The sequence below is a fragment of the Gopherus flavomarginatus genome, chromosome 6 (assembly GCF_025201925.1).
Source record: "Gopherus flavomarginatus isolate rGopFla2 chromosome 6, rGopFla2.mat.asm, whole genome shotgun sequence".
Taxonomy (NCBI): domain Eukaryota; kingdom Metazoa; phylum Chordata; order Testudines; family Testudinidae; genus Gopherus; species Gopherus flavomarginatus.
In genome coordinates, this window is record NC_066622.1 from 136,648,314 (window position 1) to 136,660,343 (window position 12,030).

The 12,030-nt window shown below is 43.5% G+C and overlaps 1 protein-coding gene across 3 annotated transcripts in view; it reads right to left on the reverse strand.

Moving 5' to 3' along the window:
- Nucleotides 1–12,030, reverse strand: part of SUFU (SUFU negative regulator of hedgehog signaling) — a 115,434-nt gene extending 103,404 nt beyond the window's left edge. For 2 of the 3 annotated variants that reach the window (XM_050958147.1, XM_050958146.1), the window contains exons 1-2: nt 11,738–12,018; nt 6,652–6,786 (exon numbers count right to left, since the gene is read on the reverse strand). In XM_050958147.1, the coding sequence (XP_050814104.1) occupies nt 6,652–6,786; nt 11,738–11,895 (293 nt within the window). In that variant the 5' untranslated portion in view covers nt 11,896–12,018. Of the gene's footprint in view, nt 1–6,651; nt 6,787–11,737 lie in introns of all 3 variants that reach the window. The other variant, XM_050958145.1, reaches the window with a different exon arrangement.

A 12,030-nucleotide genomic window follows, 5' to 3' on the forward strand; every position in this document is an offset into this window, starting at 1 on the left:
TATGTAATACATTTCAATTGGTATTCTGTTTAACGGTGCAATTAAAACTGCCATTAATATAATTTTTTAAATTGCAATTAATTTGAGTTAATCACGTGACTTAACTGTGATTGAACTAGGGCTGTCGAATAAACTAGTGTAAATGATGGATTCTCTAACTTGAAGTCTTTAAATCATGAGGTCTCAAAAGATATTGCTGGCAATCGCCATATCTATCACACTTTATTGTTGCATTCGGCAAGGGAAAAGTGCCCAACTTTAGAACCAGCAACATTTCTATCCTGCTCCCCCCGCCCCCCCGGCCAACAATCTGTATTTCCTCCCCTAGCAACACCTGGCTCTCTACTCAAACCACTTTCCTTATTCAATCCACTACAATGGTTACCAAAGAGTTAATGTTTAAGTGTCATTTGACTTGAGATCTAACAACCTAGCGAAATGAGACCTTTCAGTGTCCTAGCTGTCAGATTTTGAATGGCATCATTTAGCCAGTATTCCGGTTCCACTACACCACTATGCCCCGCCCCCTGAAGTATGGGGGTGGGGTTGGAGTGCCATGCTGGTGGGGGCTGACACTGCACTTTAAGACTACACCACTGCACAGTCTCACCTCATAGTTTGTTATATTTCAGTGGTGCTTCATGTAGTTTGTAAAGCACTTGGGGACTCTTTAGGATCTAAATTTCAGGCTCTGGGCTGCCAAATTGAGGTCAGAGGAGTTATATGAGGGGTTACAGAACTAAGAGGCCCACTAAAGAGACACCTGTCAGCACTATCATAATCTACATTCAGACAAAATCACAAGAGGAAGACAGTTCTCACTGACAGGAGAGTGTACTGATTGCAACTTTCAAAATACCAAAATCCCAATACCAAAACAAAACCCATCAAATTCAATAACAGCTTTAAAGAAAAATTCTTCTCCTCCGCAATCCCATATTTGTTACCCTTTCCAGTTTTTGCACCTTTAATAGCCATAACTAATACAGACCAGGTGAATTGATAGGGTATGAGCAACTAGTGCATGCCATGGAGTTCTTAGCAGTTTGCATGTACTGTTACCTTTAGTAGGGAGGTGCCTCGCAGAGAGACAACATGTTGTCTCAGCATGCAATGCTCCTTTTTGATAAGAGTGGAGAACAGCTCAAATCAAAAGGAGCGTTGCCAGCTGGTACCTGTTGTCTCAGCAGGTGGTTCTGTGCATCTGTATTAGAGCTGATTGCAGCTGCCTTCATCTCTGTTTTATGCAAATTTGCTGCAGCAATTAGGCTTCTGCCAAGCTGCCAGAACAGTCCACCATATGTGTGTAGATCAGGACACAAACTTCATCGTTTAGGAACTTGTATTAAAAACACCCGAACATAATTTATGAGCAGTATTGGAGTTCTCTCCTCTGAAGAGAGCAAATGTTAAATTAAAAAAGCCACACACCCACAGTCCTGATATAAGTTGTGTTTTCTGCTGTGACTTGATACTATTTCTTTGCAGATTTCAATACCACTGAAGTTATTCAACCCAGTCAGGGTTTTTACAGCACGCAGGTCTCTTGAGGGGATAGCAACATACCCCCAGTAGTTTAACAAGCACTTGAAAAGAGGGTAAGGGGAATCTTGTGCTGAACTGCAGGCCTAGGAAGTGGGATATGGCTCTGCAACAGACTCACTGTGTGACCCTGGGCAAGTCACCTCCCCCTTTGTAAAATCGTGATCATCTTTTCTCTTTTCCACCCTTTATCTGTTTTGCGCATTTAGATTATAAACATTTTGGGGGCAGGGCCTCTCTCCTATTGTGTATATACAGGGTCCTAAACTCAGCCAGGTCTTTAGGTGTTATTATAAAAAACCAAAAATAATCTACGTGGAAAGAAGGCAGTGTATTACAAAAAGGAAGATGAATTATTGGAATAGAGGTTATTCCTCTTTGAGTAGGAAGTAGATTTGTGTGACCTTGCAGTAGACTTAGAATGTGATTTAAACAATAAATAATAATATACAGATAATACCAATGTCTATTTATGCATTTTTATGTATTTAAATTTTCATAGCTGCAGGAAATTATGGAGAGAATCAGACAACGGGTGACAGATAATTTAATGACAGCAGATACGGAGATTAAAAAAGTTAAAGATTTATAACTGTTAAAGCACAAGTTTCAGCATCACATCAATATACAAAATAAATATCCTTAAACAAAATCTCATAAGTCCTCCAGCAGCAGTTTTTTTACTTTGCCTTTGTAAATTTCCAATTATTATTGATGAGGAAATGTCCACTGCACCATACACACACAAACCAATGAAAAAACATTTACCAGCATTTACCAATACAAGTCTAATCCTTCCAGGCTATCTTTAAGAGCGTTTCAGATACCTTTGACAGGTTGAATCTTATACATTTATAAATACACTACCACTATGCCATATATAGACTTCACAAAGTTACACATCCAAAAGGATTGTACTCTACAACACTCTATGGCAGCCGTCCCCAACCTTCGGACCGTGGCGGCGGTTGAGCATCTGCCGAAATGCCACCGAAATTCAGCGGCATTTCAGCGGCAATGCCTCTGGATGATGTCACTTGTCAGTGGCAAGCAGCGTCATCCAGAGGCGTTGCTGCAGAAATGCCGCCAAACTTTGGTGGCATTTCAGCGGATGCTCGACCGCTGGCCAGGACGCAGGCACATTTAGATGCCCACGCGGGCGCCATGGAGCCTGCAAGCACCGTGTTGGGGACCTCGGCTTTATGGATTCACTGCTTTCTACAACAGTGGGGTCCTCCCCTGAAACAAGCTACAAACAAGTCTGAATTTTAAAGGCAGAGAAGTTAAAGAAAAAGGAGAAACTTTTTCAAAAGATTAGGAACGGGATCTCTGCTGCCACTCAGGTAGTTGTGCGTGAAGTCCCAATCAAAGACCTCTGGTTCCATAACACTGTCATGATGTAATGATTTAGGACAGTGAGGGCAATCAAGCCACCACAGCTGGTGTCATGGCTGCCATTATACTATGAAACACTGATTGCTTTTTAAATGAAAAAAGTTCTCCCACTTGAAATTCTTAAAATTTCTTCCATGTTATTCTGTGGCTCCTAAAAACAGACCTGTTTTCTAAGCAGAGCATAACCAATATTTAAACAGTACAGGAAATAGTGCTATTTTAACTGAAAATAAATCTGTCAGCAAGGAGTCACATGGAGAGCTACACTTCAGACTTTTCAGGTTCTTATTAAAAAATATAAATTAAAGTCAACATGCTCACTTCATTTGCAACATCTGTTTGTTATTTCATTATTAACACACATATAGGGGGCCCCCCCAATTCAGGCTGGGTTCACTCCTAAAAACCTTTCAGCTATATTGCATTATAATTGGTCTAAATTGTACAGAATAACAGAAGTATTACCAAAAGAGTCTGAGTGCGCTAGGTCACAAGCAGAGAGATTTAAAGGCTTGCAGAGCTTTTGGACTGGGGTGCATTTTGTGTAGGAAGAAGACAGTGTATTTTATAACAGGTTAAGCAGGGAGAAGTTATGAAAATACACACTTCTTAAAAACCTTACAGACTGCTGTGATCTGGTCAGGTTCAGTACTCTCTGCAGCCTATGGAAAAATTCCATTTGATTTCAGTGGGCTTTGGATTTGATCTATAGTGTACTACTGCAGGCTCCACCTTAAAAAAGATCTGTGGTTGTGTGGCAACAGTGAAAGTCATCCAAAACAACTTTAGTTCTACTTTATACCACTGCCAACCTCTTCCATGTGACCATTTTACCCTCTTTAAGGACTCTGAACCGAATTTTGTTAAAGATATTTTCATAAGGATTTCAATAAGTTCACTCCCAAAGAATGAGAGGCTCTTTAAGACAGGGAAGCCACTATATTTGTTCAGATTCCACGCAGACTGAACTACAGCACACCAGGTTTATATGTTTGTCGAGACACTAAAAGATTTTCAACACCCAGCAGAAGCCACTGAAAGCTACTTGGTGCTGATCTCTTTTTAAAATCTGGCTATATATGTGGTCTTTTGCACTTAACTCCACCGTGCTCTTACCATGAAAATCTCATAATTTAAGGTTCTGTGTGTAGGCGATTTGTAACTTTGATATAGTTACTGTATTTCTAACAAAAGGTATGTTTGGAGATGTGTACCAGTTGGCCTTTGTGCATCCACGAGAATTAACACAAAGGTGGAGTTTGGTTTAAATGATATTGCAGTGTCTGATTAAGAGTAAGGGAGACTAGTAAACTGTTTTGGAGTTGGTGATTACCCCATGTTCTTTGGGGAGAAGACTGACAGTTTCTGGCTCTTCTTAGTGAGACACTGAATTGTTAATATTAGGATCATTAGGTCTTTCATCTATGGATTTTGAAGTGCTTCACAGAGGACAGCAAGTATTATCCCCATTTTACAGACAGGTAAACTAAGGTACAAAGGTGAAGAGACTTGCCAGGTAGGGTTGCTTGAGGGTCCTTGACTGTGCATGTCCCCGCTTTGTAGTGTTTGGAAGGTTGGGTTTAAACTGAACCTTAAACCTTGAAAATCTGAAGTTAGGGATTGAGGGGGTTGGTCCCCAAAGAGTACATAATATTAAGGATTTTTCAACCAAAAAGAAAAGCTAGCTCTCAAATCAATCTGAGAGGTGGGGGGGGGCAGGAAATTGCTCAGAAGCCTTAGTGGAGTGTGCACGCTCCATAAGGAGAGAAAGACTGCTCCTCCAGTGCACACCACACACCTCACCAGACATGGTTCTCTATCACCCTTCATTTGAGCCACAAGAGCTGAATATCTCAATAATCCCCCTGCGCCACAATCAGCAAAATATATCTCTCCACTGAGATCAACCAATCTGGAATTTCTAGGCCAAGTCATTTGACCAGATAAAAAGTTAGAAGGTTTAACTTTTGGAAAATTCTACTTCACATTCTGAACACTATTTACTAGGTTGCTTCTGGAAAGTTTAGCCCACAGTAGATATCTTGTCCTAAGAATGACACTTAACGTTTCAGGTACATCAGCTTGGTTTAGGTAAAGATAGAGTACGTGTTAAAGTCAGGTTGAAGAAAGCAGTGTCCTTAGGTAATGTACTTTTTGATGGATAAATGCACTTATCCAACACAGATATCTTTAGGAGGGACGCCAACTCCATACCCTACTCATTACCATTCCTTTCAGGCAGGAGTTTGAACAAATTGATAAGCATTACACTGTGCTCTGAAGGTCAGACCTGGGCTCTGACAAGACAACATGCAGCAGCAAGACATCTCTCTGCATAACATGTTAAGGTTGATGTGTCCAGGATAGGGTCTCTTCTGTCCCGAGAGAAAAAAGTCTCTACCTCACCCTCCCTTTCTCCTGATTTGCCCCTGCTTTCTTCTTGGCCTACATTGTTACTGAGTAGCCAGTAGAGTGGGGTCAACTGGGTCAGTACCAGGCTGGTCAAGGTTTCCTGCCAGGTCTCAGAAATGCAGATGTTTTGTCTAATCAGCTTGTGAAAGATATTATCTTAGCTGACAAGCAACTTTGCATTCCTCAGCAAGACCTTAAAGTGTCTGGCTGTGGATACCTACTCACTTTGCCTGCTGCATTGTGGATGTGGGGGAAGTTAAAGGAGCTGGCTGTGTGCCTGCGAGACAAAGCACCTGAGAGAAAAACAGCTGGCTGGAGCTTAACCCAGGCAAGAAAGAGGTGGTAAACTTAGATTAGCTAATTTAGACCCCCACAACCATACCAACAATCAGGGGTATTTGCCCTTCAACTGCAAAACACTACAATTCCAAGATTCACTAGATCAACTGTCTCTGCTCCATAAAAGCTAGGTAACAACAGGAAGGTCTCTCCACTCCTGGCTAGTTAGAAGACTAGACACACTACTCTGAGAAGGCTTGGAAACCACAGCCCATACGTTTATCAGCTACTGTTGCTTGCTCTACCTCTAATTAATGGTCAAGATCAGTAGAAAAGACCAGAATAAGATCTAGCCTGACTTTTCTTAGCCTGATGCAACATACCTGACAGAAGCCTATTCACCATATCAGAAGCTAAAAAAGAGGAAGGAGAAGGAAGAAAGTAGCAGGGAGAGAGGAACCATCTCCATGTGTGAGCAGCCCAACACTAGCGGAGTGAGAACAGAGACCAAATGATTATTTTCTTATGCTGCTATTTCTGTATCTTGGCACCTTTATATTGAGTGGCATGGGGTCCCAGCATCTACAAATGCCTCCTATGCCCACACACTGATATTAAACGTTGCCTTCCCAGCTCAAGGAAAGGTGCTCCAATGGCATTTTAAGGAGGTGGTTCTTAACAGGTGATTGGTGAGGGTTTAAGAGGACCACAGCGGAACAGTTTAAATATCAATAAAGTATCAAGCAGAAGAAAAATAAGAATTTTATCAGAAGTTAAAATCATTAAAAAAATAAGTTAACCAATCACATTCTAAAGTAGGCCCTGGTCTTGCAAGGAGAACTGTATGGTAGACTCCTACACCCATGAGGAGTTGCAGTTCCCTTTGCACGATCTTGGTCTACAACGCAAAAAATATGCATGTTTGACCCACAAACAAGATGCTGTTTTACTGTCCCTCACTCCTTCTCATCCACAATATATACAAAGCACAACATGCAGCAATAGAATCCATAAGACACTCACTCGTGAACTCTGTTGTCTCCATACAAGTCACTTAACCCAAAGCTGACATAATGCCAGTGCTCAGGAACATTCAACGCTGGGTTTCCCAAGTTCCTGTACATGCTAACGTAGTCCAGAGGATCTGGTCCCCCCAACCTGTAAAAAAACACAAAAGGAAGCTCAGTATAATATTGGAGAAAGACAATTTTAACTGTTTTACATGCTCAGTATCATTAGTCCCATATATATTTTTTTTAAAAAGAAAGCTATGCAGACAAAGGTGAATTTTTCCATGTATTATCACAACTGTCTTGTTATGACACTTTCAGCTGTGCTTTTTATTTTCATGGGAGCCTTGAAAGGCTGTCTTATGCTAAATGAATATGCAGTCTACACAGATGCTGGTATGAGCCTTTCAGACAAAGGCCTGCTTCAAATCACTGCAAGTGACAAAAATGAAATTAGCATACTCGAATTCCCTCTGGAGAAAATAAAGAATAAGGCGAAGTTAAATCCAGAGTTTTAAGCATAGGAAGACAGGGTGCATGCATCTCATATGCTGAGTGTTTTTAAAGTTAAAGCATGAAACTGTCTGGAGGACCATTACTAAAAAAAGTTTTTACAAAACACTCAAAATGATTGAAAAATAATAGAAAAGTGGTGATAGCAATACTCACACTGCAAACCTTTAACTCAGTTCAGAAATGTATACTCCCACTTTTTCTAAGTCATTCTGTTTCTTAAAGTAGAATTAGAAAAGATTGAGTTTTAAGAGAATATTGCATACGTTTGAAAGCAAACAAAATGTGAATACCGGAGACAAAAGTCATTCTCTCTGCAAAGTTATGTTATTAATGTCCTCTAAGTACACTAAGAATGTCAATTTAGAATGACTTAAAAACATATCCCACAGCATCAATCTAAATATTAGAATTGGTTGCATAGTGGAACACTACTTACAGTCAGAATATAGCAACTAGCAGACTACTTAATGGAATAATCCATTTTATATAAAAATGGAATTTGCAGAATATTTTACTGCTGTAAGATGAAAAAGAAATTTGGTTGACATTAGCAAAGTTAGTAGCCTCATTAGCAATTTGTAGTCACATCTGGCTGTGCAGAGAGAAAGGTAACTCCCCCGTTCACATGCGAAAACGTGTTAAACTGTTTTCCTTGCTATTTGCACTATCATAAAACAGAAAGGACAGATGAAGACAAGAAGAAAAAAGATGTCAGCCACGTTTATGGAACAGAGCAAATAGCTGTTTAAACATTTCCTGTCTGATCTACCTGTAAAAAGATCCAAACAAAAAAAGAGGCAAGAAACTAAAATGGCCACATACAACCATATCTCTTCTTATACCCTAGCCCCCAACTCTTTGTATGTTGTCTGGTCAGGCCTCGATCCTGTAATTTATTGCTCACAGGCATATCAGGGCCCTAGACTGTAATTTCATCAGGGCAGAGGCTTGTCTGTAAGCACACTTAAGTACACTCTGCATGCTATACAAATAATTCACCAGAACAATCCATATGTTGCATAAATATCTGAATCATCATTATTTTCGGCCTTCCAAATACCTCTTCAAATACTGTCCTCGGCAGGAGTATGCTATAATGCACGCTTTGCAATTGTACTGTAATCTTCATTTCTCCATATAAAGGTTCTGACAAAAAGTTGTGATAAATGGAAGTGTTTAGAATTTTTTTGAAAATTCTAATTGCATAAAGTTAACACGTTAGCATAGGAAATAAATGTGTTACACCACGTTCAGTTGGATAAGGGATGTGAGCAATAAGGTTAGCCTCAGGGAGAAACTGTACTTGCATGAAGAATTCCCTGTTGACCAATGTTAAACTTCCTGGGCTTCTGTCATGGAGAAATACCTGATGAAGTATTCAGCTAGTGCAGTGGTTCTCAAACTATTTACTATCCGAGGCCCCAATGTGTTATGTGGGCTGCATCCAATATTACCTGTATGGTTCTGAAGATGTCACATAGGCCGCACCTCTGTGCTGACTGGGCCGCAAGTTGAGAACCACTGAGCTAGAGCCTCCTAAGGGATGATTAGTGAAAGGAGGTAACATGATACATTCATTAGAATAGGAACTAATATAGCACTACTAGAAAAATGCCTTGAAACGATAAAATATGGCAGGAAACAGACTAGTGAAAGAGTGAAGCTGAAACAGTCACCCTCAATTCTACAAAAACTTTGAACACTTTTCTACTAAAGCAAGGAATACAACTAACAATGCTGCTCTATTGCCTGAAATTTTACATTCTGAAGGAATGTTACTTCGGAAATATTTAACCACTTCTCTTAATAAGAGCAATCATCTGAAGATTACAAAGAAGAAATTTCCACTCACATAGGTACAGGAGTGCTTCCAAAAGCTCTGAGAGCTATCTGGATTAATTTCCAAAAATATGCAAATAAAACATGTTAAAAGGACACACCTGTCGCATGAAGTATTTTTCATCCATCAGTTTTTCCCCCCTCAAGAGGTAGCATGTCACTTGGTTTTGCTGGATGTTTACATAGATACTTGCCTTGCTTTGCAAGCCAGAAAACACTTTACATACTGCAATACTCTTTAAAAAAAAAGTTGTGAATTTTTTAAAAAGAGACTGATTATGTATAATTAAAAACTGATTAGCTTTCCAATATTATTCCTGAGGCACTGAGCTATTTCTTCTTTTAATCTAAACCAGTGATAGCTCCTGAACCACTGAGGTCTGAGTAAGTTAGAGATCAACATTACCCAAAAGAACCACAGTGCTGTGAATTCATTGTTCCATTACTACATAAAAATAAAATGTAAATGAAACAATTATTCTCACAGCAAAATTGACCAAATAATATTTTATAAACTATAATTGGTTAATAACATAGTAAAAGCATCCTGATTTATTAATAACTTAAGCTGGTTAATAATTACATCACACCATGTTTTAATATCATGTGCACATTAAAGAGCCACTTCCAGCTCACAAGCCTCAATCTGACTATCACTGATCTAGCTTACGGCCCAGAGGGATGAGGGCAGAAGACAACATATGCACGAGTGAACAGCAGCAGTGAATTCAGCAAAGTTTCCACAAATGTTTAAAGACTCCCATAAATAGGTCATCTCCCCTTCATTACACTAGGTCTACTCTAGCCCTTGTGCCAAAATCTCCTCTGGGAGACAGCTGTGGAGTATACATTTGTACCACCGGTGCTCTGTTAGTGCTAGAGGAACTCTCACTATTATAATGATCACCAATTAAACTGCACACATGGTAACAATGGTGATAAACATTAGAGCCCACCTCAGATCTGACCACAGAAAAGCAACAGTATCATCCCTGCCATTAGCTCCTTTCCCAGGATCTAGGAAGTTAGTGCACACAGATCTCATTCAATCAGCACCCTGGTATTTATTTATTCTTAAAAACCAAAGAGGGCTTCATCATCATCATCACAGATCCAAATCTATCTTCGTCTCACACAAATCTTGAGTCATTCTAGTCGACATTGGCATAAACTGATGACAGAAGAGAAATACTGACTCCTAAACAGAAGTGACTGGAAATTCTTGTCGCACTTGAATGCTTAAAGGAAGGCATCTAAATCTATATTGCTGTAACTGTAGTGACCTGATCTGCCCACTTACGTTAGGTATCAAACTTGGACAAAGTTAGCCTGCACTCACACGGGAAAAAAACCCAACCATTTTTATTCCAAGCTTCCTCAGATATTCCACAATTTTAGATCTACATCCCAGATTTGGATTAGCAGCCAATGAACCTACAAGAATCAGACTCTTCTCCAAAAAGCACTGGTCTAGATTCTCATAAGAGCAGCACATCTTTGCAAGGGTACCAGTCTCTGCCTGGTTCTGTCAGAGATGGGTACAGGAAGAACCACTTTTCTATTTCTACCTAGCCAGAGGAAGACCTGATGAAATCAAAGGGAAAAATGCCAGAATGCAGGGAGCCTTAATTAAACTTTTTCAAAGCACCAGAAAAAGTTCTGCAGGGAAAAATCCTAAACCTGCACCAGCCAGGATGACCCACTACAGATTTCCAAACCAGGGTTTGTGGCCCGCAGCTGTCCGCAGAGAGGGGACAGTGTGCCTAGGCCTGGCTCTCCTTGGTGCCAAGTGAGGGCAGATTAAAATGAAGACCAAGAGTAGATCACAAAATTAACTCCCCTCAGAACAATGCACCACCTCATGACACCCCCCCCATCCTCTCTCACAGGCCCAGCCAACTCTTCCCACTCAAGGAACCTCCCCCAGCATCTCCCTTTCCCACCCAGGGAGCCCCCCATTCAAGGCCCCCTAACCTGGTCCAGCCCCCATTCACCCAGGGCCCCTCTGGCCCAACCCCCCCAACCAGGATCCCCTTCAGGGAGCCTGCCCTCTCTGACAAGACCCTCCCCATCCTTCCCCCCAAACAGGGAGCCCAGCCCTCACTCAGGACACCCCCTCATCCCACCGCCCCCAACCAGGGCCCCCCACTCAGATCAACCTCTCCCACTCAAGGCCCCCTACTCACCCAGAGCCCCCCCGATCTCCCCGTCCCAGCCCTCCCTCTAGATCCCCACCGTCCCGGCCGCCCAGCCCCCCCAACGCTCAGGGAGCCCCCCCCATCCCGGCCCCCCCACGCTCAGTGCGACCCCCCCGCAGGATCCCCCCGTCACAGCCCCCCCTCTAGATTCCCCCCGTCCCGGCCGCCCAGCCCCCCCTAACGCTCAGGGAGCCCCCCTCATCCCGGCCCCCCCACGCTCAGGGAGCCCCCCCGCAGGATCCCCCCGTCCCGTCCCTGCCCCCTCACGCTCAGTGCGACCCCCCCGCAGGATCCTCCCGTCACAGCTCCCCAGCCCCCCCTAACGCTCAGGGAGCCCCCCTCATCCCGGCCCCCTCACGCTCAGTGCGACCCCCCCGCAGGATCCCCCCGTCCCGGCCGCCCAGCCCCCCCTAACGCTCAGGGAGCCCCCCTCATCCCGGCCCCCCCACGCTCAGTGCGACCCCCCCGCAGGATCCCCCCGTCCCGGCCGCCCAGCCCCCCTAACGCTCAGGGAGCCCCCCCGCAGGATGCCCCCCCGGCTCTCACCAGTACTTGAGGATGGCGGTGACCTGCAGCGGGTTGGGCTGCTCGGGGTAGAGGCGGCGGCACTCGCCGTAGATGCCGTGCAGCCCCGGCGGGAAGAGCGCGGGGAAGGAGCCGGGCCCGGCCCCGGGGGGGGCCCCGCCAGGCCGCGCGCCCTCCATGGGGCCGCCGCTCCGAGCGGGACGGGCTGGGGGGGTCCCTGCGCCGCGCTCCGGGATACGGGGGGAACCGGCCCGCCCGGCCCAGGCGGCTGCTCCGGGCTCCGGCTCGCCACACACCCGGCCCAGGCGGCTCCG